The sequence below is a fragment of the Lissotriton helveticus genome, chromosome 1_1, assembly GCF_964261635.1.
Source record: "Lissotriton helveticus chromosome 1_1, aLisHel1.1, whole genome shotgun sequence".
NCBI lineage: Eukaryota > Metazoa > Chordata > Amphibia > Caudata > Salamandridae > Lissotriton > Lissotriton helveticus.
In genome coordinates, this window is record NC_136057.1 from 1,054,754,921 (window position 1) to 1,054,781,677 (window position 26,757).

A 26,757-nucleotide genomic window follows, 5' to 3' on the forward strand; every position below is an offset into this window, starting at 1 on the left:
AATTATTCAAGGTCATCAAGGCAAAGCTCTCTGCAGAACAGAGCAACCTTTAGGTGTTTAATCAGTGTGCCTTTGACATAATATTGCTATAATGATGAAATTACACATCCCGACTGCCCTGGGTTTATATAATTTAGTAAACGTTGTTCCTGTCCTCTCGTCTGTCTCTCTCTCCCCCTGTAAGTGTATCTCCATCTGGTGTAGATTACCGCGGGTCCCTCCCGGAGCAGTCTATCCTGCTCAGTCAACTGAATTCCCCTGAAGATAGCTGTCTTGCTGAGCTGATAGGAAACTGCTATCCTGTGCTGGATGGATGGGGAGAGGCAGGATCATAGCCTAGTGAATAATATTAGGGGGGTGTGAGCCTGAGATTTCCAAATAAGCACCACTGAGTATCCAACTAAAAAGGAGAGGCGGTGGACAAAGGCATTGATTTAATGGGCATAATGATGAAACCAGGGTGGGGAGAAGCGAAATGGTGGAAGATGCCAAACCCAAGCCAAGAAACCCCATTTCTTGCACTATAGTAGATGGACCCTTAAATAGATACAAAGCAAGTGGAGAAAGTCTGAATTAAAAAAAGGGGTTCCAATATGATCAGTGGCAATTAGCAGTAGAACCACACACAACAGGAGAAAATGTTGGATGAGAACTTATTAGTAAAGTGTACATTTATCCCTTGAGGTATTTTGGTGCTTTCTGAAAGATGTATATTATTACCCAAGTCAATGTTACTCATTTTATTGACCTCAGAAGGATGAAAGGTTGAATGAACCTCCTGGGATTTAAAGCTGAGACCAACAGGCCAAACACACATTTTTTAAGTGGATGCATTAGGTCACTGTGTAACCACAACACCAACCCCCACCCTACTTCTTGAACATCTAGCAAGTACGTTGATAAGCATTTTTTCGTTATAAAAACATGAATTCTTCCCTCCATCCTGACAACAATGCCAATATTGAACTAAAAGTTAAGTCTGTTATGTTCATCCTCTTGAACGGCCTGGGCTCCTTTTATACATGAACGACATTATAATTTATCAATTAAACACAGGGGAGGATTTTGTAAAGCGCATATCCTGAAGTCATATTGCGAGGTCCTCCTATATGTGATAATGAAAAAAAAGGAGAGAAAGTATAAACAATTGCCTAGGGTCACACAATTTAGTAAAGTGGGGAAGCCAGCATTAATCTAAGATTTTCTGATTTCTAGTTTCACATTGTTCAGGTCAACTGCACAATGTGAAATTAGAAAACCTGTAATTAATCCTGGCTTCCCCGCTTTAACAAAGTGTGTGATCCTAGGCAAACAAAAAGATTCGTGAGTACCCATGATATTCATTAATCCGCATGTTAGCTACAAATCTAAACACCAACTCTGGTGAAAATTTGAGAGTTGCATTAACGACAAAGACCATAACAATGGGAACAATGGGAAAATACTGAAAACTAATTCCCACCACCAAAGTGTATAACACTCCAGGGGCCACCAAAAAGGAAAATTCTACCTCCGTGCTTCCATCTGTGATTTTGAAAGGCCTACTAGCCCAGATAACAGTCGTTGCCGCCCAAACATTTTAACTGTACCAACTCCTGGCCTGAACGAACGCCACAGAACCGGACCAAATGCAAAATATAATTGGGTTGGGCGGAGGGGGGAGGGGGATTTCACCCCTTTCAAACTCCCCTGAAGATACGCTCTTGGGGAGAGGAGCCGGGCCAGCAGCAAGGACCGGAGCGAAACAGCAGCAGCGCCAGCAATAGTAGGAAAGGAATTTATTAAATAGATTACTTTAGTGTTGTTCCTGCCTCTGCTGTAACACAGGATTGGATGAGCCCCTTGGAGAGATGTAATGCAGGGCACCGGGGTGAAGCGCTGCAGCCGCCCCTGCATTACACAAGCACACTACTTTGTTTCAGACATTGGTACCGTGCCTGAAACAAATGAGTGTGCTTGTGTAATGCAGGGGCAGCTGCAGTGCTTCAGCTAGGTGCCCTGCATTACAGATCTCCAAGTGGATCATCCAATCCTGCGTTCCAGCAAAGGCAGGATAAACAAGAAAGGCGCGCTGGATACTTACCTATGCACCGGAGTTGATGTAGATGGTTCCTCGCTGGGTATGACTGGCGATGGCAAATTCCTTCTTGATAGTGCTCCTCTTCTGTGCTTAAAAGTAGTGATCCTGTGGCTCTGTTTTCCGTCCTCCTGCGCTGGGAAACCAAAAAGGGAAAACCAGCCCAAACTGCCCCTTTTAAAGGGCTTCCGTACCTTTCCGCCGAACAGTTACCTGACGGGTGACGTCAGACGTTGCTTGGCTGTGCCACATCACTTCTGGTGTGAAATTGCCATCATGTGAGCATGTGTCACAGTGTAAAAAAGTGACGCATGCTCAGAAGTCCTAAAATGCCGAACTGATTGAATGAGTACTGGTACTCTCCAGGGTAAGGAAAAAGTGCAAGTACTCTTGGAGGGGAAAAAAAGAAGTGCTGGTACTCAGTACTGATGAGTACCGGCCCATTTAAAGCACTGGCAAATATAAAAAAAATTTTTTACCTACTGCGTCTCTGCTCCTGCTCTCCTCGTGGAACTCAAAGAGAAGGGAGCAGGGACCACTGACCAATCACAACTGAGCATCCTGTTAAGACACTCAGCCAGGGAATGGGAGGCTAGGCATTTTCTCCATGCAGGTTGTAATGCAGCATGCATGGAGAATAGGTAAAGTGCACGTTACTGGTTTAGTCATGTGCACTTAGGTGTGGGCAAAGCACTCCTCCCCTGCTCCGAGAGCAGAGCAAGCCCCACAAAGCAGCAGGAAGCATAAAATGATAATGACTTAAAAGTTATTATCATTTTATGTTTCTGGTTCGCACTGCTTAAAAGCAGTAGGGCGACGCTCATCGGCCATAGCGGAGGAGCTGCCACTTTTCTGACTGGCCCCCAGATGAAAGTGCATTTAAACTGTTACTGGAGGCCGCTGATGTACGTCTGCATCAGGGCCGCCTATAGGGAGGTGCGATTGGTATCACCGCACCGGTCGGTGACTTGAGGTGGGGGCGCCATTTTGTTTTAAAAGCACCAGATGCCATGTTCCTTGAACTAGCAATTTCAAGCACCAATACAAATTTCACAATAACTCCAGTGATTAATTTTCTTCGTGGAGACCGGAGCCTTGTTTGGTAGAGGACGTTTTGGCTCATCATAGCGCAGAAGGCTAATATGCCTGCTGCAAAGGTGTCCCATTCAAATCACAAAGTGCATACACTATGAATAGGTCAATGGGTTATTTCTTTTGTCAGAGAGATCCTTTTGTTACTTGCAAATCAAAACTTAAAATCCTAATATAGAGCAGTGAGCTATTAACTGTCTTCAAAGAGCTGCATGAAAACTGCAAGGAATATATTACAGTTACGTGTTTTTTGCTCAGTCTTTCCTTATCCTAATTTTTCAAAAAGGGTTCATTTGGGCAGAAATTAATTCTTATTATCAAAGAAAATCACGAACAATGGTGTTACATTTTAAATTCTGAATGTGTGCTTTTCCAGATCAAGGCCTCTTAAAACTATACAGCCTACCCGTATGGATGACATGTGACTCCTACACCTTGTAGGCCTCTGTTTTAGGGAACATTTCCTACACACTGATTTCCACACGCATAATTGTCTCTGTGCAAGGTATGTGTGATTTAAAGTGTTCTGACAACTTAAATTAGTATGAGTGGCGCGATAAAACTAAATGAATCTAAGAGACAGTGGTTATGGAGACTTGTGAGCACTGTCAAATGGTGGTAGTGAGGGAATCCCTGGTCTGCATTTTAACTGCTTTTCGTCTTTATTGCATTCCTTTCTCTTGCCCGCATTAACTTCACCCTACCGTTCCCATTTTTTTAACATACACTTAAAGATGACAAATGGAGGGGGCGCCACATTTGGTTTCGTAGGTGGGGGGTTGGGTGGTGGAAGTGCCGGGAGCACTCGGAGCAAAGGCCAGCACTGCCACAGCCTGGAATATGCGTTTGCGCTGGTTAGAAGTGAAAGCGTGCCTGTTGGCGGATAGAGTGGGCGTGCACCCGCATGTGGCGGAACGGAGATCCTCTTGTGTTTATATGAACCACACTTGTGTGCTTGCTTTGCACACCGCCCGCTGTCTGCGCTGGTGTCTTATTACAGAAGGAAGGGGAGGGCCCGGCCCTGTCCTCGCCCAGGCAGAGAGTACACTGAGCTGCGAAGGGCACCGCAGCGGGCAGACCTCAGCACAATCATCAGGTGCTTCAGTCCCACGACAAGGACCTACATAAGCAGACCCCTTCCGTGGGTTTAGAGAGTAGGCAAGCCCCCCAAGGCAGTCCAGGTAGGTGATGATATCGCCGTCCTTACCAACCCACCCGCTGCTCTACGCTCACCTTAAGCTTAGTTGTCACTAAAGAGGAAACACTACACACCACGCAGAAACGCAGACCCTGCCCACAAAGCCACCATACTTCCAGCAGCTACAACACATCCACCCTCCACCTCTCAGCTACAACACACCACCGACAACAACCCGCCCTCTAGTCCCCACCTACAGCAGTACTTCCTCACTACACCCGTCCTAAAATTCGAACCGCTACACTCCTTTCACAAATCCACCCTCTTGTAACGTACCGTTTGCTACCTTTTGTATTTTGTTTGCTCACAAATGTCACTATTGCCTCATGTAACGTAACGTTTGCTTTTCTAACATGCTCACTTGTAATTTATTTTCTCCTCATGTATCATTACTGTCCCTACTGTGAAGCGCTCTGACACCTTCGGGTAAAGTCCGCGCTGTATAAAAACGCATTTAATAAATAAATAATAAAAAACGGGAACACTGCCACCCTACCCCGCCCAAGGCAGATGCACTTCTAAAACTCACCACCAGTTCCTCACCTACAGCAATACTACCTTTAACATCTCCCCCACACACTTCTGCTCTCTACAACTCACCTGCAAAAATACAAGAGTTCTACTCTCAGCATCACGCACCTTACCTACTACATAAAACACCAACCGCAGCAATGCCATCCGTTATAGCTCCACCTATACACACCAATGACACCCTCGACACCTCAGTGTTCCACTCTAGGCCCTCGCCTGCAGCTCTACTTTGCACATTACCCCCCCTATAAAAAAACACATACCATCGAAATCTCCACACCAGCCGCGCCCTCAACACTCTGCCCACAGTACCATCGCCCCCGCCTACACACCAGCCAATGGCTCCTCTGTTACCAGCACACCCTACAACCTCCCTGCGAATACCGCCGCCACTCTCTACTTCGCACCCCGTCCTACAGCACCGCCGTCCACAGTCCAACCGTCCGTGCGCGCGGACACAGCACGCACGCGCCCCCCGGCGGCAGCGGCCTCCAGTGCGGCTCCAGGCCACGCGGCTGTGCCCCCTGACACAGTTGGGGCCGCGCCAGGCCCGTGTGATGGAAACAAACGCGGACGCAGTTCCCAAAATATGCCGCTGTGTGCTGCCAGAACTCGTGACTGAGTAAACTGTCTCTCCCGCCCTCGTGGCCACGCCCATACTCCTCCAGGCCGCCAGCTCCGACCCGAGCCTCGGGGCGCCTGGAAGCGACAGCGAGGATTCTTTTACAGGCGCTTTATAAAACGGCCATGCCCGCTGATGACGTCCCAGCAACGGTTCCTTTTTAGTTGGTAACTCGAGCGCTCCCACTCCATACAGTTGCGCCGCTCTCCCTCCCCCACGTATTCACCTGAAGAATATGTTACTCTCTCTTCCCTTTTTTCATGGGCTGGGTTCAAATTACCCCTTTACACGTGTACCGGTGGATTGGGATTAAAAATCGGCCCGGGCAAGCTAAAAAACAGTGGCCCACATTTGCATATTGCCTTTCCGCAAAACACTGCTTCAACGCAATTTTATAAAAAAAAAAAAAGGGTTTAAAAAAAAAAAAATGCACAGATTAGTTTACACTGGTGTAACACACCTGAAAACAATTTAGGCCACTTCTGCTCAGGCCTCCTGCCCCCACTCAATATGCATATATTAATTGGCCGGCCCAGCAAGAGAAAGGGAGTGACAGCTCTGCCGTTGATAAAAGGGAGGTAATGGACGCCCATCTGCCTCCAGTAAGGACACTCAGCAGGCACGGCCCATGACGGGCGTGCCACCGGGCGGGGGCGGGGGAGGGGCAGGGTGGGTGGTTGTAAAATGCGGGAAACGGACGATTTAAGGTAAGTACCGGAAAAAAACCTTTGTTGCGCACGCTGCATCACATTTGGTGATGCAGCACGCGCAACAAAATTCTTTTTTTCCCCGGTACTTACCTTAAATCGTCTGTTTCCTGCATTTTACAACCCCCCACCCTGCCCGCCCCACGTCACCGCCCAGTGGCACGCCCGTCACGGACCGTGCCTGCCACTCAGGCACCCACTAGGCCGCTGGCGGCATCGAACAATGAAGAAACTGCCAAATCGCTCCCCCAGGCTGCTCAAAAAAGCAGCTCACAGCTGGAATTCGGATACCTGCCCCTCGGGCATTGACAGAATACCCGTGTTACCAGTCCGGCGCTGACCGGTGCCCAAAGTTTTTGTCACATGCTCTCGGCCTGTGCTGGTGGTGGTGCCAAATACCAAGGTTTGTGCCCATATTGAAACATTATTGAATGATTGAACAATTAACACCACATATACGAGAGGGACAACCTCCAAGTAATGAAAATGTTACAGACCGGCAGAAGGGTCATTATACTATCGCACAACATAGTCATGTGACAATGGAAGGGCATCCAGCGATTGTGCAATAAACAAATAGACATTTTTTTTGCAAACAATGGTAGGTTTCGCCTTTTGTGAAATCTCTTGTGTTTAATATATCCTAAAAGAGGGCTCTTATCCCTTCCAATTGCCGATTTACTGAGTTCATTTGTGTGTAACTTTTTTTAACTTCCCCTGGCTGCACGCATTAACCGCATGCGCGCTAGCGGTTTTCCCGCTGTACGCGGCGGTTTTGAAATTACCGCGTTACATGACGAGCTCAGCTCGTCATGAGTGCACGGTAGGTTACGCTCATGACGAGCTGAGCTCGTCATGAGCGCGGAAGGGGTTAAGGTATTTACAATACTCATACTAAAGCTGTTCACATTGTCCAGATACGATCTCTTCCCATAGAAAAGGTAGGCAGCTTCTAACAGTAATCAGGCATGCTTGCTTTTTATTACTTAGTTGAGTAAAGCACATGTTGTAGCCTTAGAATACTTGTGACATTTCCTATACATGCCTCAGTACTTTTCTTTGCACTTTGTAGTTATCGGATTTATTTTTTCACCATAATCTATTTTGTCATTATGATCCAATTCTAAATGTTAAAATAAATATTGTGTGTTAAAAATAAAGTTAATATATAAGAGCTATGTTATATTTTACTACTAAACAAGCAGCCACAAGTGCAGTTTTCTTGCAGACAACAAGGTCATGATTTGAATGGTGCAGCAGGTGAGGTGGGACCGGGCCCAAAGTTGTCATATCTCCTCTAAACACATAATATTACTATATATGACTACTAAACAGACAGTCACAGTTACCTTGCAGTTAAGAGACTTGATTTGAATGGTGCACATGGTGCAGTTGCACCGGGGCCAACATTGTCATAACCCCTCTAAACACCAAATATTGGTATATTTTACTGTTAAACAGGCAGTCATAAGTGCAGTTATCTGGCACACACTAGAGTCATGATTTCAATAGTGCAGCAGGTGCAGTAGCACTGGGACCAAAATCTCCAGATGCTCCACTAAACACCTAATATTGCTATATTTTATTCCTTAACAACCAACCACAAGTACAGTTACCTTGAAGACAACAGGGCCGTGATTTAAATGGTGCAGCAGGTGCAGCTGCACTGGGCCCAAAAGTTGTCAGAACTCTTCTAAATACATAATATTACTATATTTGAATACCAAACAGGCAGTTACAATTGCAGTTACCCTGCAGTTAAAAGGGACTTGTTTTGAATGGTGCAGCAGATGCAGTTGCACCAGGGCCAAAAGCTCTTGTAAATGTAAATGTAGTGTATTTTGTAAAGCGCACAGCTGCCCCAACGGGGCGTCCCGGCGCTGTATAACGCTGTGGAACCCTTCCTGGCTCTCCCTGTGAGATGCCCCTCCAGGGCATCCCCAAGGTGAAGCCAGGCATCCCAGTGTTGTAGGGGCCGTTGTGGAGATTAAGCAAGCTATTGCCCAGAGTTGCAACGTGGGACCCATGATTAGAATAGGCGCCGAGGCGAGAATTATCGAGTCCGCGGACATTGAGCTCAAGACCCTGCCCCGTCGGGACTTGAACCCTGGTCCCAGGCTAGACCTCTGCATCAGGGTCTGCTGCTCTAACCATTGAGCCACACTTCTCCACGGGACCCCACTAAACCAAGATTATAGCTAAAATCACAAATTAAACAGACTGTCACAAGTGCAGTTACCTTGCCCTGTTCCCATGATGCACTGGGCCAGGGACAGACTAATTTGCATATAGCCAGGTTCTGAGCTGGGATGGGGCAGTGAGCTAAATAACGGTGATAGATCAAGCCCTGATCTTTGGACTGGGTAAGAGTGGTCTGCTTAATTCAGACACTCTGTTCATCACCACCCCCTTTTCTGAATCATTTTGTCCACCATAAGCGTGGAAGGGTACACTCAGACATGAGTCCCTTGCTCACTGCTCCATCAGGATTCAAGCAAGCCGGGCCGACGACGCCTGAAATGGCAGAAACCGGTCCCCGGAAGCTTGTCTCCTTTCTGGTGAAGAATTGGCTTGGTAGTTTGGTCTGCCCTGTTCCCATGATGCACTGGGCCAGGGACAGACTAATTTGCATATAGCCAGGTTCTGAGCTGGGATGGGGCAGTGAGCTAAATAACGGTGATGGATCAAGCCCTGATCTTTGGACTGGGTAAGAGTGGTCTGCTTAATTCAGACACTCTGTTCGTCACCACCCCCTTTTCTGAATCATTTTGTCCACCATAAGCGTGGAAGGGTATACTCAGACATGAGTCCCTTGCTCACTGCTCCATCAGGATTCAAGCAAGCCGGGCCGACGACGCCTGAAATGGCAGAAACCGGTCCCCGGAAGCTTGTCTCCTTTTTGGTGAAGAATTGGCTTGGTAGTTTGGTCTGCCCTGTTCCCATGATGCACTGGGCCAGGGACAGACTAATTTGCATATAGCCAGGTTCTGAGCTGGGATGGGGCAGTGAGCTAAATAACGGTGATGGATCAAGCCCTGATCTTTGGACTGGGTAAGAGTGGTCTGCTTAATTCAGACACTCTGTTCATCACCACCCCCTTTTCTGAATCATTTTGTCCACCATAAGCGTGGAAGGGTATACTCAGACATGAGTCCCTTGCTCACTGCTCCATCAGGATTCAAGCAAGCCGGGCCGACGACGCCTGAAATGGCAGAAACCGGTCCCCGGAAGCTTGTCTCCTTTCTGGTGAAGAATTGGCTTGGTAGTTTGGTCTGCCCTGTTCCCATGATGCACTGAGCCAGGGACAGACTAATTTGCATATAGCCAGGTTATGAGCTGGGATGGGGCAGTGAGCTAAATAACGGTGATTGATCAAGCCCTGATCTTTGGACTGGGTAAGAGTGGTCTGCTTAATTCAGACACTGTGTTCATCACCACCCCCTTTTCTGAATCATTTTGTCCACCATAAGCGTGGAAGGGTATACTCAGACATGAGTCCCTTGCTCACTGCTCCATCAGGATTCAAGCAAGCCGGGCCGACGACGCCTGAAATGGCAGAAACCGGTCCCCGGAAGCTTGTCTCCTTTCTGGTGAAGAATTGGCTAGGTAGTTTGGTCTGCCCTGTTCCCATGATGCACTGGGCCAGGGACAGACTAATTTGCATATAGCCAGGTTCTGAGCTGGGATGGGGCAGTGAGCTAAATAACGGTGATGGATCAAGCCCTGATCTTTGGACTGGGTAAGAGTGGTCTGCTTAATTCAGACACTCTGTTCATCACCACCCCCTTTTCTGAATCAGTTATCATTTTAGTCATAATCCCTGTGGGAATATTTTGTATTCACTTTTGTCAAAATGTTAATTATTCCTTACTGTGGATCTTATAAATTCTGTAGGCAATGATTTAGGTACATAAACAGGGAGAGGTCAAGACACCTTAATTAATTTTATTGCTCTCTCAAAGTATTTTAAACCTCACTCCTTGATCTTCAACATTTATAAAATTTGTTATAGCGATCACTACCCTTTCTCTCTAGAGCTAACGACCCAATCTTATGTCAAAGTGGCACATTTAGATCAGGGTCATTATCTTACGTTGAATAGTACATGTATAGTGAACCACTTCGGATGTGGTCCACTATACACCCTGATTTGGTCCTACGTCAAATTATAACAACTAATTTGACGCAAGTTTTAGATTGTCTGGAAGACACCATATGTCCTTCAGACATGGTAACATTGTTCAAGGCAATAACAGAGACCATAAATGTTGCATTGACCACAAAAGTTAAGTCTAGTATACAGAGCAATAAGAGGTGGTTTAATAGTGACTGTACTTTCTTCCACAATAAATTAAGGTATTGCAAGTAAAACTCCGAGATACTTCTGAGGTAAAGTGGACACGCCTTGAATACAAGTAGGCGATAGAGAAACAAAAGCTAGAAATTAGATATGAAGCTTGGGAAAAACTCCACGTAGCCTGCCAAAATAAAGATTTTAAACTCTTTTGGCAAACTGTTAATCAGGATTATTTTAATGGGAGTAATAGCAGCAAGATTGATGTTATGTCTGAGATTTGGGTCGTACATTTTTCATGTCTCTATAAAATCGACAGTGAACCCGATTTTAGTACTAATTTCAACTACGAGGCATCAAATCTATTACAAGTCTCACAGACAATAGGGCCAACATTTTAGCATATACAACTGAACAAGCTACAGACATCTACGCACTCATTCATGAAGTGAGGGCATCAAATGTTCAAGGAAACACATTTATTCAGCAGCTAAATTTAGTTAGTTAAACGTGAACTGAGTCAAAAACTACATGCTTCCACGCTGATACAGTACCACAGAGCTAAAAGAATACCACGTGGTTTGAGGATGTCCATTAAGCCTATGCTATATCGATTTCACCTAAATAAGGACTTTATGGAAAAATGGTATTCCATCTGGAATAAATGTTCCTTAGATCTTATTTTATTGTTGGTGGAAGAATTGGCTAGGGTCATACATGAATTATTGATTGAGATTGAAGAGATCAAACAGAATTTGGAGGAAAGAATGGAGAAAGATGATTTGGAAAAGGCACTTGAGGACATCAACATACGCCTTGATAAATACACCAAAGAACTACAGGAAGGAAAGTTACGTAAATACCAAAGAGATACGTTGGATTATAAACTTAATGAGGTGTACACGTGGGCGGAAGTTTATGCCCAGAGAAGCTCTTATCCGAAGAAGAAATCTACTGTTACAACTTCTGAAGAAAGCAGTGTGTCAGACACTGATATAAGTACAAGTAGACGGAGCGGGTACCACTGGTACAAAAGATTTTTTATCCATGGTCACAGATGGAAGCCAAGTGCCGGGACCGTCGAAAGTAGGAGGAAAACCAGGAGAAGTCATCGAAAAAGCGCGAACAAGGAGTCCGAGACAAACCTAGTAGTCAATATGTCTAAAACTAATCTCGCGACAAACCAGAAAAGAGTATTGAACAGAGGTTTAAGTTTCGTCCCGACATATGACACAAATTTACTTGAAATTGAAGTAGCGCTCTTCAAATTTATGCAGGTTCTCCGCCTCAAACATTTTTTCAACAATGTGGTACCCAACCAACCGGAGAAGGAACCCACAGAGTTTCTTGAATTTCGGCCCAAATCTAAATTTCAAGCTCCAGTATCTCACAAAGTTTTAGATGCTTTCGAGAAATCTGTGCAACAAGATTTCTAAAACTTAAACTTGAGGAGATCCTCAAAGAAAAATGTGTCTTTTGCAGACAGGCAAACATTGACTTCACTGCAGAATAACGATCAACTAATGATCCAAAAGGCGGACAAAGGGGGGGCCATTGTGGTGATGGATTCATCCTTTTACAAAAGCAAAGTCACCGAACATGTTTCAGATGAATCAACGTACCTACCTTTGGATAATGATCCTATTAAGGAACTAAGAACTACTCTTGCATTGATATTGGATGACGCACTAGACAAAGGTTTCATCACTATTTCCACCAAGCAATTTTTGACAGTTGTTTTTTTCCAGACAACCACATCTCTTTATGCTTCCTAAAATTCACAAGCATCTTCAAAATCCACCAATGAGGCCAATAGTGACGGGATGTGGAACCATATTCGAGTCTTTAGGCCACTACATCGACAATTTTCTTCAACCATTTATCCAAACGTGGCCATCATATGTAAAGGACATAACAGATATTTTAAATAAAATTGGAGAAGTTATCCCAACGAACAACATGATTCTTCGCACAGTGGACGCCAAAGCACTGTATACGTCTATACCCCACCAAGCAGGCATTGAAGCTGTCGAATGGGCGCTGCTGCGCCAACCTGAAATCAGAGCCGACAAAGTATTTGTCTTGGAGATCCTAAATTTTTGTTTGTACCACAGTTATTTTATATGGGACGGTCAATTTTTTCTACAACAAAAGGGTACATCTATGGGATTCGCTGGGGCCCCAGCATATGCCAACACTTTTATGGCAAAATTTGAAGCAGACCATATCTATAATGACCAAGAGTGGCAAGAACATACTAAACTTTTGTGGAAGTTTATTGACGATATTTTTATATTGTGGACAGAGAGCAAACAGAAGCTCGAGAATAAGTTGCTTCAACTGAACAGTTTTGATGAAAACATTTAATTCACGTACACAATTTGTGATTCAGAGATTTCGTTTCTGGACGTACAAATAAAATTAGAATTGTCCAAGATTCGCACCACGGTTTTTAGAAAAGACACTGATGTCAACAATGCACTCCAGCTTCAAAGTTTTCATCCTTCTAGTCTGAAGAAGAATCTTCCTTTTTCACAGTTGATGAGACTGAAAAGAATTTGTTCAGAGACCACTGATCTCGAACTACATCTTGGAATACAACAAAAGAAATATAAAGAAAGGGGATACCCCCAAGAATTACTGTATCAAGCGAAAACCCGTATCCTAGCGCAGGATTGGAATAATCTGCTCAAACAGAAACCCAAAGTAAAAAGAGAGGCATGTGTTTGTGTCTAAATTTTGTACTAGCACATAAAAAATAAAGAACATCATAAACCGCCACTGGGGGCTTCTAGAAAATGAACCAGATTTCCAAGGCATTTTTCGATTAAAACCGTTGTTTGCTTTTACTAGATCAAAAAATCTGAAGGAGATATTGAAATTCTCATCAAAACAGAAACAACAAACATCGTACAAAGGAATGAAGAAGTGTTCAAACTGCGTACACTGTAACAACGTAATTGTAGGAGCAAATCTACATCATCCACATACAGGAAAAGACATCAAGTTATTTCATAATTCTGATTGTAACTCGATGAACCTGATTTACTACATTAAATGCCCATGCAGAAAACTATATGTAGGGAAGACAGAAAGGAAATTGAAATTAAGGATCTCTGAACATAAAAGTATCATTAGAACCCAAAACACTAAGAGTAGTTTAGCCACGCACTGGATGGAAGAGAGACACAGCATCGCACAATTGCAGTTCTCAGTGTTAGAACAAGTGTAACTCTTTGAAGGTACGGATCTCACCAGATCCCTCCTTCAAAGAGAAATATATTGGATAAAAAGGCTAGGTACCCAAGATCCCAAGGGGTTGAATGAACGCATAAATTTTGCGTGCTTTCTGTAATGATGGCTAATGAAAGTTTTCTGTACCTGTAAATGCGTGTAATGCTAAATATATGTATCACACTGTTATTTGTTACATCTAAAACCCACCTTCTTTGACTTTATTTTATTTTGTTACACACACTACACTTGTTTTGACTGCTTTTGGAATTTATGTTTGTCGGGAGTGGTATTGTCCATAAAGTTTTTTATGTTCATAAAAAGGAAAAAAAAGGGGATGCCATCCGTTTGACCTGTCACGGAGTGATGTTCGTAGTAGGCTCAGAGACTTGCTTACGGTGTTTTTAGTGAAAACGATGGATTCGTAACCTATTTCTGACTAGACATAGTGTTTATTTGTATGTACTTGGGATACACTCTTTGAGAGGTTTTCCCGATTCGATAGATGACTTTGATTGCATTGGAGCCGGAGTACAGTTTCCCTTACCAAGATGGCGCGGAGGTTGTTGGAGTCCGTTGTTGATGTTCTTAAATAGATCGGGGGAGTAGAGTTCCCGGTAAAACGTGTTCTGGGCAGATGCCGGTGTACTTAGGATACCGATGAGTAGCAGCAGAGGGAATTGAAGGAAACGGCTGAATCCACTCAGAAGGTACGAATGCGCTTGAAGGTGTTCGCCAGTGTTTTGGTTAGATTTGCAAGCATAAGAATAACGAGTTTGACAGCGGATTCTGTGTTCACAGAGTTCGTTAAAGTTTGACTGCGAACGTAGCTGGGAGGACCGAGCCGGTTGTTCTGTACGGTCTACACGTCTGAATTGTTTTAGGTAAGAACTCGAGAGACTTATTGCCAACATTATTCGATAGAATGCATTTGAGAAGCAAAACATCAAGAAGCTTTTTTGTGTTTTTAGTTGGAAGTTGTCCCGTTCATCGTCGGATGACGTAAGCAATGATTTCCTATGTATTTCACTTTTCACGGATTGGTGTGGTGAAGGGTTTCAAACGTTTTCTTTGATTTGAAAGGTGGTTTAATATTGTGTATACAGATGATACTATACAACATTGAGTTTTATCGTATTTTTTTGACTTATACAAGCTCTAGTTGGATATGATGCTGAAAACAGTTTATACATAATTTTTGTAGATTCACAAGGCTCCTGATGAAGGGCCAACCTTCGGCCCGAAATGCATTGAGCCGATAATGGACAACTGAAGGAATTGATTGAATTCTTTGATTAGAATGTACCCTGTGTATTGGGAATTATATGATTTGATGTACATATGTAATATGCAAATTATTGATGAAATATTATGAGATTCTTTTTTTCTTTGTGTCGAATTAAAATTTGAAAGAAAGATAGAGAAATTGTTTAGTGTTGTTAAATATTTCACGTAAAGGTGGGAGTCACCCGAGCTATAGTGCATAGTGGTCGAGTCCTGTGGGCTCGAGGTAGGTAGGTTCAAGTGAAGGTACGGTCAAGACAACCGTGCTACCACTCTAGCACGCTTGTTTAAAAGAGTTTATTAGAACAAAGGCTTTTAGCCTAAATGAAGGTATTGATTTTTCAATTCACAAACTGAATAGGAAAGTGCTTCTCTATTTAAATACAACCCTGACACCGCCCACATTAGATGAGGTGGACAGGGCCCTAACACAGACTGTGAGGAACAAGGCCTCAGGCCCTGACTGCATTCCTGCGGATTTGTTCTCAGCTAATACTTCCTTGTGGCTCCCGCTGCTAACAAATATTTGAAGTTGCTATGTGGTTCTGGGACTCCCCGATTCCTGGAGATCCGCGATAATAGTTCCTATCTTTAAAAAAGGTGATAGGGCGGATCCTAAATGTTACAGGCCAATATCACTAATTGACTGTACTTGTAAAATCATGGGCAGAGTAATTTTAGAAAGGTTGGAGGCATGGGTAACAGAAAACGGTGAGTTTTCAGACATCCAATATGGTTCCAGGAGAGGCCTCGGCTCCGTCGAGCAGTGCCTCAATCTGCACCTAGTCATAGGAAAATATACTTTAGCCAAGCTTGGGTCCCTTTTTTTAGGGTTCATGGACTTGACATCTGCCTTTGACTGGGTGCAGAGAGGGAGGCTCTGGGATAAGATGCTGGTAATGGGCATCATACCGGCCATTGTGCATTTTTTAGCAGCTATGCATCGGGATGTCACAGGGAGGGTCGTTATGGAGCTGGTGGGGAACTTACTGCTGCAATGGAAATGAAACTCTGGGTACGCCAGGCCTGTGTTCTCGCCCCATTTGTATTTTGTCTCTATTTAACGACCTAGAGAGCCACATTAAAAATAGAAATGTGGACGTTCCTCAGATAGGCCGCAGGTTGTTACCAGCGTTACTATATGCCATGGGTCTCCAACCTTTCCTGTAGTGAGAGCTACTTCTGAGCAGTGAAAATCGTCGTGAGCTACTGAAGGTTAGACAACTCGCTCAATTTTTCGAGAGACCCTCCCACGCCCAGTTTCATTGACTTTAAGCCTAATTTCTCTGAGCCCATACTGCTATTTGAACAAAAGGGCCACTCTCCCTCTTCTGAAGCCACAGACAGCTCAGCTGCAGGTTGTGCTACCAGCTTCCTGAAACAAACGCATGTCTTGCTTAGAAGCATTCCTGGAAAGTGTAACAAAATACTGCAGGATACAAGCCCATGACCTGCTTTTATGACTAAATTGTTCACACACTGCAAAAGTTAAACCTCAATATATATTCCTTACTAAATGTGAATTATTGAAGTCTAGCTTCAATGTGCAGTCATTAGTTTTCCGCTTCACCACACACTCTTTTTTTAAATTTTGGTTTTAAAATGTCACATCCTGGTTCATGTTTAAATAGTTTCTAACTAGTTTGATTCTTTAAGGGTTTTATTAACTATGTTTTCTTTGTGTGGGTGAAAATGGATTTATCTTCATGTAGAATACACATTTTTCAACATACTACATGGCCCAATGAAGTGGAAGCTTAACTGAGTTTGTGAAAACATAAAATTTCAACACTCACAGATGCTTTTGGCCGGGGCCAATTGGAAGGTTTCCAGTTCTTCATGTGGCTATTCTGTTTAGGCAGGTGGGTGCCCTCCCATAGCTTCCTTTATAAACAGGATAACGTTTGAGATAGATGCTAATTATTTTGAGTAGAAAAGACTCTGAAACACTGCTTTATTGTCCATGATTAAATGTAATCATTAATCAGACAGAGTTTCACACTTTAAAAAAAAAAAAAGCATTTCATGTGCAAGTAAAATCAGCCTTGCCACTGCAGCTAGGCAGGGCAGAGGCTCACAATGCATATGTAAAACAACTTTTGTAAGTATGTGAAACACCTGTTGTTTTTTAACTGCTTTTATTGAATGAAGAGTAAACATTGCTATTTTCAGTGTTATTTTGGTGCTGAAGCACTCTAACAGATAAGCTCTGTTTCCAAGAGGCAGGCAAACTCAACCTCCAAACTGAGGATTTATCTTTACTAGAATACTCAAGATTTGTCCATGATCTGGAACTCTGCTACCCAAAGAAACTGCTGTAGTGTTGGTGTTAATTGTCACATGCACTGGGAACAGAGATGTATTAGGAATGGGCAAAGTGGGCTGTGGCCCAGAGCCCCACCCATTCAGGCACCCGATAGAACCAGCTCTGTTCTGCAGAGAGCCTTGCCCGGATGATCTTTAATCATTTTGAAACCGATTGATTTAAATACCATTTTCCTTACATTTATTTTGAATGTGACTGATGTGCTAGTCTATTACAGAGTTTTGCATAGAAATGTTGTGTTATATTTCATGCAACATCAATAAAAATGTTTTTTGAATAGATCGAAAAAGGACATCACATATTAGAAATGGGATGGTGGCACAGAGATTATTTGCAGTAATGTTAGTGAGCTACTGCTGTGCTAAATATTGAAAACACCCATAACTATCCCTGAATATTAAACACATTTGTAATTTGGACAAGCGTGCATGTGCTGTTCTCCAAAGAGGGTAAGAAAGAGTTAAAACTAGATCAGGAATTCAAAGCTGCTCTGAAGAGAGAAATTATTTACATTCTTATTAGGAGTGCAGATGGGGATAGTTTCCTTTACCGAAGGCACAACATAAAGAAAACAGAAACTTGGCAAAACCCTGCTTCTGAATTTGAATTTGAATTTAAAAGCACTTGTAAAGCGCACATATACCTCGCGGTTTCTTGGCGCTGAAAGACGTTTAGAACCTGGGGGGGGACTGTGGAGAAGTGTGGCTCAATGGTTAGAGCAGGCCGACCTTGATGCAGAGCTCTGGCTAGGGACCAGGGTTCGATTCCCGCCTCGGTGCGTCTCCGGCTCATTAATTCCCCTGACTGGATATTCTCGCCTCAGTGCCTGTTCTGATCATGGTTTACAACAAGGGGTGGTGATGGACAGAGTCTCTGAATTAAGCAGAATACTCTCACCCAGTCAAGAGATCAGGGCTAGATCCAACACCGTTTTTTAGCTCATTGCACCATCCCAGTTTCAGAACCTGGCTGTATGCAAATTAGTCTGTCCCTGGCCCAGTGCATCATGGGAACAGGGCAGACCAGACTACAAAAGCCAATTCTTACACTGGGAAGGAAACAAGCTTCCGGGGACCGGTTTCTGGCATTTCAGCCGTCTTCGGCCCGGCTTGCTTGAATCCTGATGGTGCAATGAGCAAGGGACTCACATCTTAGGGTGGACAAAATAATTTACAACAAGGGGTGGTGATGGACAGAGTCTCTGAATTAAGCAGAATACTCTCACCCAGTCAAGAGATCAGGGCTAGATCCAACACCGTTTGGTCTGCCCTGTTCCCATGATGCACTGGGCCAGGGACAGACTAATTTGCATATAGCCAGGTTTTGAACTGGGATGGTGCAGTGAGCTAAAAAACGGTGATGGATCAAGCCCTGATCTGTTGACTGGGTAGGAGTGTTCTGATTAACTCAGATACTCTGTCCATCACCATCCCCTTTTGAAATTATTTGGCCACCACAAGTGTGGAAGGGTATGCTCAGACATGAGTCCCTTGCTCACTGCACCATCAGGATTCAAGCAAGCCGGGCCGAAGACGGCTGTAATGCCAGAAACCGGTCCCCGGAAGCTTGTTTCCTTTCCAGTGAAGAATTGGCTTGGTAGTTTGGTCTGCCCTGTTCCCATGATGCACTGGGCCAGGGACAGACTAATTTGCATATAGCCAGGTTTTGAACTGGGATGGTGCAGTGAGCTAAAAAACGGTGATGGATCAAGCCCTGATCTGTTGACTGGGTAGGAGTGTTCTGATTAACTCAGATACTCTGTCCATCACCACCCCCTTTTGAAATTATTTGGCCACCACAAGTGTGGAAGGGTATGCTCAGACATGAGTCCCTTGCTCACTGCACCATCAGGATTCAAGCAAGCCGGGCCGAAGACGGCTGTAATGCCAGAAACCGGTCCCCGGAAGCTTGTTACCTTTCCAGTGAAGAATTGGCTTGGTAGTTTGGTCTGCCCTGTTCCCATGATGCACTGGGCCAGGGACAGACTAATTTGCATATAGCCAGGTTTTGAACTGGGATGGTGCAGTGAGCTAAAAAACGGTGATGGATCAAGCCCTGATCTGTTGACTGGGTAGGAGTGTTCTGATTAACTCAGATACTCTGTCCATCACCACCCCCTTTTGAAATTATTTGGCCACCACAAGTGTGGAAGGGTATGCTCAGACATGAGTCCCTTGCTCACTGCACCATCAGGATTCAAGCAAGCCGGGCCGAAGACGGCTGTAATGCCAGAAACCAGTCCCCGGAAGCTTGTTTCCTTTCCAGTGAAGAATTGGCTTGGTAGTTTGGTCTGCCCTGTTCCCATGATGCACTGGGCCAGGGACAGACTAATTTGCATATAGCCAGGTTTTGAACTGGGATGGATCAAGCCCTGATCTGTTGACTGGGTAGGAGTGTTCTGATTAACTCAGATACTCTGTCCATCACCACCCCCTTTTGAAATTATTTGGCCACCACAAGTGTGGAAGGGTATGCTCAGACATGAGTCCCTTGCTCACTGCACCATCAGGATTCAAGCAAGCCGGGCCGAAGACGGCTGTAATGCCAGAAACCGGTCCCCGGAAGCTTGTTTCCTTTCCAGTGAAGAATTGGCTTGGTAGTTTGGTCTGCCCTGTTCCCATGATGCACTGGGCCAGGGACAGACTAATTTGCATATAGCCAGGTTTTGAACTGGGATGGTGCAGTGAGCTAAAAAACGGTGATGGATCAAGCCCTGATCTGTTGACTGGGTAGGAGTGTTCTGATTAACTCAGATACTCTGTCCATCACCACCCCCTTTTGAAATTATTTGTTCTGATCATGGGTCCCACGCTGCAACTCTGGGCAATAGCTTGCTTAGTCTCCACAACGGCCCCAAAAGCGCTGGGATGCCTGGCTGCACCTGGGGGGTGCGCAGGAGTGGACATTTCCCAGGAAAGCCTGGAAGGGTTCCTAAGCGGTATACGGACAGCGCCGGGACACCTCCGGTGGAGGTAGCTGTGCGCTTTACAAATTCCTACATTTACAAAAAATTCCTACATTTACTGTGAGGAGACTAAGCTGAGAAGGCTTGCAAGAAAACATAAGTTTTAAGGGCCTTACGGAAGTCAGAGTACAACGGGATGGATCTAATGGTGGGGGGAGAGAGTTCCAAAAAGTTGGACCAAGGACAGCAAATTTCACCCCCCCATCCTCTTCTTCCTAAAGCGAGGGACCGAAAGGAGGGACTGGGTGGAAGAATGGAGCTCCCTTGCCGGGATGTAGCTGGAAATAGCCGAGTTTATGAAGGCAGGGGCAGTACCAGCTCGGGCCTGAAACGCAGTACAGCCAAGTTTGAAGAGGGCCCGCTCCCTAATGGGCAACCAATGTAAGTTCTTCAATACAGGGGTGGCATGATGGAGTTTAGGGAGTCCGTAGATGAGACGGGCCGCTTGGTTCTGAACCAGCTGTAAGCGTCGGAGGGCGTAAGCCGGAACGTCGTTGTACAAGATATTACCATAGTCCAGCCGTGATAATACCATTGCCATCATAATGAGTTTAAGAGCAGAAGGGGAGAAAAATCTGGAAATTTTCCGGATAGTGCGGAGAGTGAAAAAGCAAGAGGATACCACCATACTAATCTGGGAGTGCAAAGTGAGGTTTTGATTTAACGTGATCCCAAGTGTTTTAACTGAGTGAGAAGGTGAGGGGGGGACCAAGTGAAGGGGGCCAAAACATAGGGGTCCAGGGACTGGATGCACCGACCGTCAAAACCAGCTCCGTTTTGTCTGGGTTGAGTTTAAGATGATTGGAGTTCATCCAGTCCCTGATAAAAATCATAATTGATTGGAAATTGTGAGTGGATTCAGGGGAGTGAGAAAGATTGAAAATCAACTGGAGGTCATCTGCGTAATTGAAAAGAGTGACCTCCAGTTGCTGTAAAGCAAAAATAAGAGGGAAAATATAAAGATTGAATAGAAGGGGGAGAGGGAAGAACCTTGGGGGACGCCGCACTGCACATTACGTGGGGAAGCAAAAAACCCTTCTAGATGGACAGCCTGGGTGCGTTCACTCAGGAAGGAGGTGAGCCAAGCCAGGGGGGTCCACTGATGCCCGCTGCCCTGACACGGGTGAGGAGGATGGAATGATCAACCGTGTCAAAGGCAGCGGACAGATCTATTCTGCTGATGTACAACCCAGAGCTGGAAAGCGGGGAAAAAATAAATTTTCGATTTTGTCTATTAGTCATCATTTTGGATGTTTCCAAACTGTCAAGCAAAGTTGCTAAAGTAAAGGCATCCTTTGGGCCTCTTGCACTCATAAAGCAGCCGAAATGTAGTTAGCATAACATAGTTAGCATTTCTTAGTTCGGGAGCAGATGGGACACGGAGGGCTCAGACTTGGCTATAAACAAGACCCAGTCCATCAAGTACCCGTGGCATACCTGCGGCTGCAGCATGTTTACAGTACAGAAGGCTTCAACCAATTTATAATAAAGCATTAACTAACTTAATTATAGGTAATCCGAAGGTTGATGGCAGTACTTTTGGGTGTGTTTTGTAAAATTAAAATACCAGGTAGACTGAGCCTGTTTCTCCTACAATGAGACCTAGAACCACAAATGAACTGTGTGGCCACATTCCCACTCAAATCAATGGTCAGCAATGGCCCAGATGCATCTACGATCCTAAAATTGGTGAAGACAAGCGAGTGTATGTCACAGTAGTGTCCCCTGTGCAAAAGGGTGAGGAACTGCTTAGTAGCACTGTCAAGAAACGACGACCCAGGCACTATAAAGCAGTATACTGCTAGCGCAGCTAGCACCTCTTATGAACTTATGAAATGGCCAAGCGACATGGGCGGGGGGAGGGAAGAATTCCAAAGCTTACAAGTTATTTGGTGCCGGGAGCAATAGTACTATATAACCAGTGGTAACATTGAACCCTAAATCTTTGAATACTCACTCCGTTTTGAATCTTAGGTACGACACCTTAACAGGGATAACAAAATCTTCTGCCACACAATGACCTTTCTTTTACTACAGAACACTCAAACTTGTTTCAACACAAAGGTTTTTATGTAAAAATCAAATACAATTTTCCTTTGGTAATAGCATATTTCTAGTTTAGTTAAGACACTGCAAGTTTGCATCCACTGTTAAATTTCATTCCAACTCCTATTATCTGAAGAATTGTCATTTCAATTTATTTTCAGAATGACCTTAAAAATCTTGAAGATAACCAACTGTACATTCCACATAACATAAACAAGGAATAAAATCAACTCCCAATAATATTTAAATTAACATAGACCATCTGGAGAACGGAGCATAAAGAGGTTTACTGACCAGGCCAGTGCTTACCGATAGATCTGCTGCTCAAATGTAATGTGCCAGGTAGAAAAAAATCGGGTGGCGTGGGTTTGTAGCAGTTCAATACTCCTTGCACCACCTGCATGCTAGCAGGCTTTCCAAGGACCTGCTGCTCCACTCCGGCCCACCTGCTGCTCTGCTCAGGCTTACCCACTGCTTCGTTCCGGCACACGTCCTGAAGGATCAAGGGCGCAGTGGCAGGCAGTGAAAGGCAGATGGCGTGGAGGCTGAGTTCAGGAATAGTGTCATCATCGTTGGCCTGCCCCGCCCCAGCTAAGCTCAGTTAGGCCAATCTGAGCAGTTGAGTTTGGTGAGGGCAGGCAACGGCTGTGAAAAAGGCCTAATAATACTAAAGGACAATAATAGGCTACACAATTTAGATCAAAGGCGTGAGCTACTCATGGTGGCTACGTGTGCTACCGGTAGCTCGCGATCGACCGGTTGGAGACTCCAGCTATATGCAGAGGATTGTGTTTTAATGTCCAGAACTGGGTTGCAAAGACTTTTAAATAGTTTTAATAATTTTATGAATGACCTTGGCATGAAGATGAATGTAGCGAAATCCCATACCATGGTGGTGGGTAAATCCCCCGAAATTCTAAAGACATGTTTTATAAACAAAGAGAAATTGCTTCATGTGCCCACCTTTTCTTATTTGGGATTTTTTTTTAATTAAAAAAATACCTGGTCCTATTTAGTAGAGGCAAGGACCAGGGGTTTTAATCAAAACCTGGAGGCAATTTTTAGGTTTACAAAAAAAGCTAGGCTCTCGACCAATAAAGGCAATGACAGAAATGTATAAAGCACGCACGTATGCTGATACCCTGTTTGGTGCTGGAGTCTGGGGCATTTGTAATGTTGAATGCCTCCAGAGAGCTGAGAATACGTTTTTGAAACGTCTGCTGAGTGTCCCAAAAAGTACTGCCGCCACTATTTGCCACAGCGAACTCGGCGTGATTCCCCTGTCCTTTCGTATAGATTTAGCTCCTTTGTTATTGTGGCACAATATTTGGGTAAAGGAAGAATCGGCTTTGAATCGTGCTGTTATTACAGACTGTTTAAAATTGGAGTGGGTGAGTAAAATTCCATGGATCTCTTTTGTTAAAACCCAATTGGAGACCTTGGGATTGTTGGATTGTTTCGACAACCCGGAAATATTGCCAAAACATCAAGGGCAAAGCTGAAAAGAGAATTTTTAGCGTACTCCTATTCGTTGAGTGGTACACAGATGACTAAAAAAAGGGTTGTTGACCACTCACTTCTAGCCTGTTCTCCAGGTATTGAGCCTTAGCTTTCCTTCTACCTTAGCCATGCTAAATTGTACTATCTTATTAGGTTCAGGTTTGGAATCTCTCACTTTTTGGTCTTATATCCACGAAATGTATACTCTGATGTTAAATTGGATCTGTTCCCCTGCGATTTAGAATCTACAGAGAGCACGCTGCACTTTGTTCTTTTGTAAACTTTATATCAAACAAAGACAAGCTTTTTTAAAACCACTTTTAAAATTCCTAAATATAAGAAAATGTTGGGCTGCTTTGCATTATCTCCAGCTTTTAAAAGATGAATTTATTTGCCTAATGGTTTATAAATATATTTCTTCTGCAGTTTGGCTTTGAAATATTGTTGGAAAGTGACTTTTTATGCATTTATTTTTGCCACAGCGATTAATGATGAAATTTGAACTTGAAAAATGTCTCCGATATGCATTATGCATGTAGATGCTCCTTTATCTATGGAACTCTAATCTGACAATTGTATTTTATTAATTTTTACTGTGTTTTATTAAGAAATGTGTTATCTTTGTGATGCATTCTTTTATGGCTGGTTGCAGCCAAATAAAGATTTATAATTGATCGAGCCCATGAACTAAACATTATTGAGGCCTGTGGAAGAGGTAATAGTGTTCAGAATGCCTCAATCACTTTTGTTATGTTTACTCGTTCGGACAGGTACACACTTTTCTCTACATATCTAGTCCATCTACATATCTTACACCTCATCTCTTTCCTCTTTAGCACCCTTTTTCACTCTCCTGAATGCAATTCATCTCATTTCCTTCATTTCGTCACCCCTAAACACACAATGCACACGTTCACCTGAAAGCACTGCATTTGTCTTTTGCCTTGTCAATATTTTGACAACTGTGTAACTCCTTTACACACATTTGCACAGAACCACAACTGCATCCGTAATAGGTGGCCATCGCTTTGTGTGCTCCGCACAAGACCAAGGATTGGGTGCCCATGTATTCTGAACTCCTTTTTGACCCACTGACAGGCACTGAGAGAAACTCGCTCCGTGAGCAACTCGCACCGCCTTCAGCCTCAACTCCGGAGCGTTTAATTGTGACTCCTCGTAAACATCTGGAGGTGAATTTCGTCTAATTATGGACTAATATGCAAAACGAAAAAATACAGCACACAGCACCCTGGAAATAGCTTACTTATTCTTGTGTTCCCTAAGGTGTTAAGCATGTAAATTGTGAACCGGAATGAAATCGCTGACATGGATTACCTTAACGTTTTTTTACATTCACTGTTCAGAAGTCAATCAGAGTTTTTGCCAGTCTAGTTAAGGACATAACTATAGGACCTTATAGGGACCCGTTCCAAATGTCCATTTGTAATTGCTACCTGGTCTGAGACCCAGAGGGAACTCTCTTACTGGACTCTTCTCTATGTCCAGTCTTTGCCCAGGTGGCGCGAGCACCCCAAGATGGCAGAAGCGCATCAGGCCGTGGCCTTCCAGTTCACGGTCACTCCAGATGGATTTGACTTCCAGCTGAGCCGGGAGGCTCTGAAGTTCTTCTTTCTGACAGAAGTTCGGTCTTGGAGAAAGCGACTGATACGCATAAAGGTTAGTGGCAGGGCCATTTCTTCTATCTCTCTCTGCAGCTATTATTCCTTCTGCCTCCCTCGTTCCCCTCCTCTGTCCCTCTCTTTGATTCTCTATCGTGTTCATCCCATTCCCACATTCTTTCTCTTGCTCCGCTCTCTTTCTGTGATCCTCTCTTATGTTCCTTTTTTCCATTTGCCTCGTATGGTCCTCTCTTTCACTGCCCTTGTCTCTTCTTCCTGTTATTCCCTTATTATCTTTTTTTCTGCCTCTCTCACCCTTCTTGCTATCTTCTTCCTTGATTCTGTCTCCTACTTTCCCAGGATGTTTCATCCTTTCTCTGATTCTCTTCTGTTCCTCTTGAACTCCCATCCTTTCTTCATCTGTTTCTCAGAATCCCTAACTCTAGAATCCCATTTTCTTTGACTCTTGTGACCTTCTCTTTCTTGACTCTCTCTCTTTTTCCCATCTTTGTCCTTGATCCTCTCACAGACACTACTTTTGAACTTTGATCCTCTCCAATGTTTGATTCTCTCTCTCTCCCCCTTTCCCCTTGAATCCCCCTTCCTCTTCCCTCTTCACTAGCTCTTTGTTGTTCCAGTATTTCCCTAGTCCTTTCTTCTTCTCATTTTCTGATCCTCCCGCCTCGTGTGTTCCTCTCTTCCATCGATCCTTCCTCTTTTGACCGGATTTTCCCCACTCTCTCTTTTATCCCTACCCTTGCCTGCTTCTCTCTGGTCCCAAGTTCCCTCTCTCCCGCACCCCTCTATTCACTGCCATTTTGATTCCAGCCCTCACATGCCTCCAGGCATTCTTCATCTGTTTCTGCCTGACTCTTCTTCTACCTGCACATCCCCTCTGTCCTGCAGCCTCTTGCATATTATTTGCTTGGCCTCCGTGTAGTTGTCTCTGTGCCTCTTTCACCCCCACAGAACAGCATCCTGACGGGCGTGTACCCCGCCAGCCCCACGAGCTGGCTCCTGGTTACTGTTGGGACTGTGGGCTGCCTGTATGCGAAGATCGACCTGTCTGCAGGAATCATTGGACACATCCGCCATGTCCTTCCAGGGAGGTGAGACACCAAGAGGCCTTTACTGCACCCTTCTGTGTTCTGCTGCACTCTGATGTCTCCAGCTGCACCCTGTTAAAACCAGCTGTGTCCGGCAGCATCCTTTTAAAACCAGCTCCGTCCAGCTGCATCCCTTTAAAGCCTGCTCTGTCCAGC

The 26,757-nt window shown here is 44.4% G+C and overlaps 1 protein-coding gene across 5 annotated transcripts in view; it reads left to right on the top strand.

Annotated features, from left to right (window-relative positions):
- The window catches only part of CPT1B (carnitine palmitoyltransferase 1B), a 300,240-nt gene that overhangs the window by 24,208 nt on the left and 249,275 nt on the right, over positions 1-26,757 (top strand). For 2 of the 5 annotated variants that reach the window (XM_078677942.1, XM_078677941.1), the window contains exons 2-3: positions 25,383-25,553; positions 26,465-26,604. In XM_078677942.1, the coding sequence (XP_078534068.1) occupies positions 25,383-25,553; positions 26,465-26,604 (311 nt within the window). Of the gene's footprint in view, positions 1-4,112; positions 4,351-24,974; positions 25,067-25,382; positions 25,554-26,464; positions 26,605-26,757 lie in introns of those variants that run through there. The other 3 variants (XM_078677944.1, XM_078677943.1, XR_013607878.1) reach the window with 3 other exon arrangements.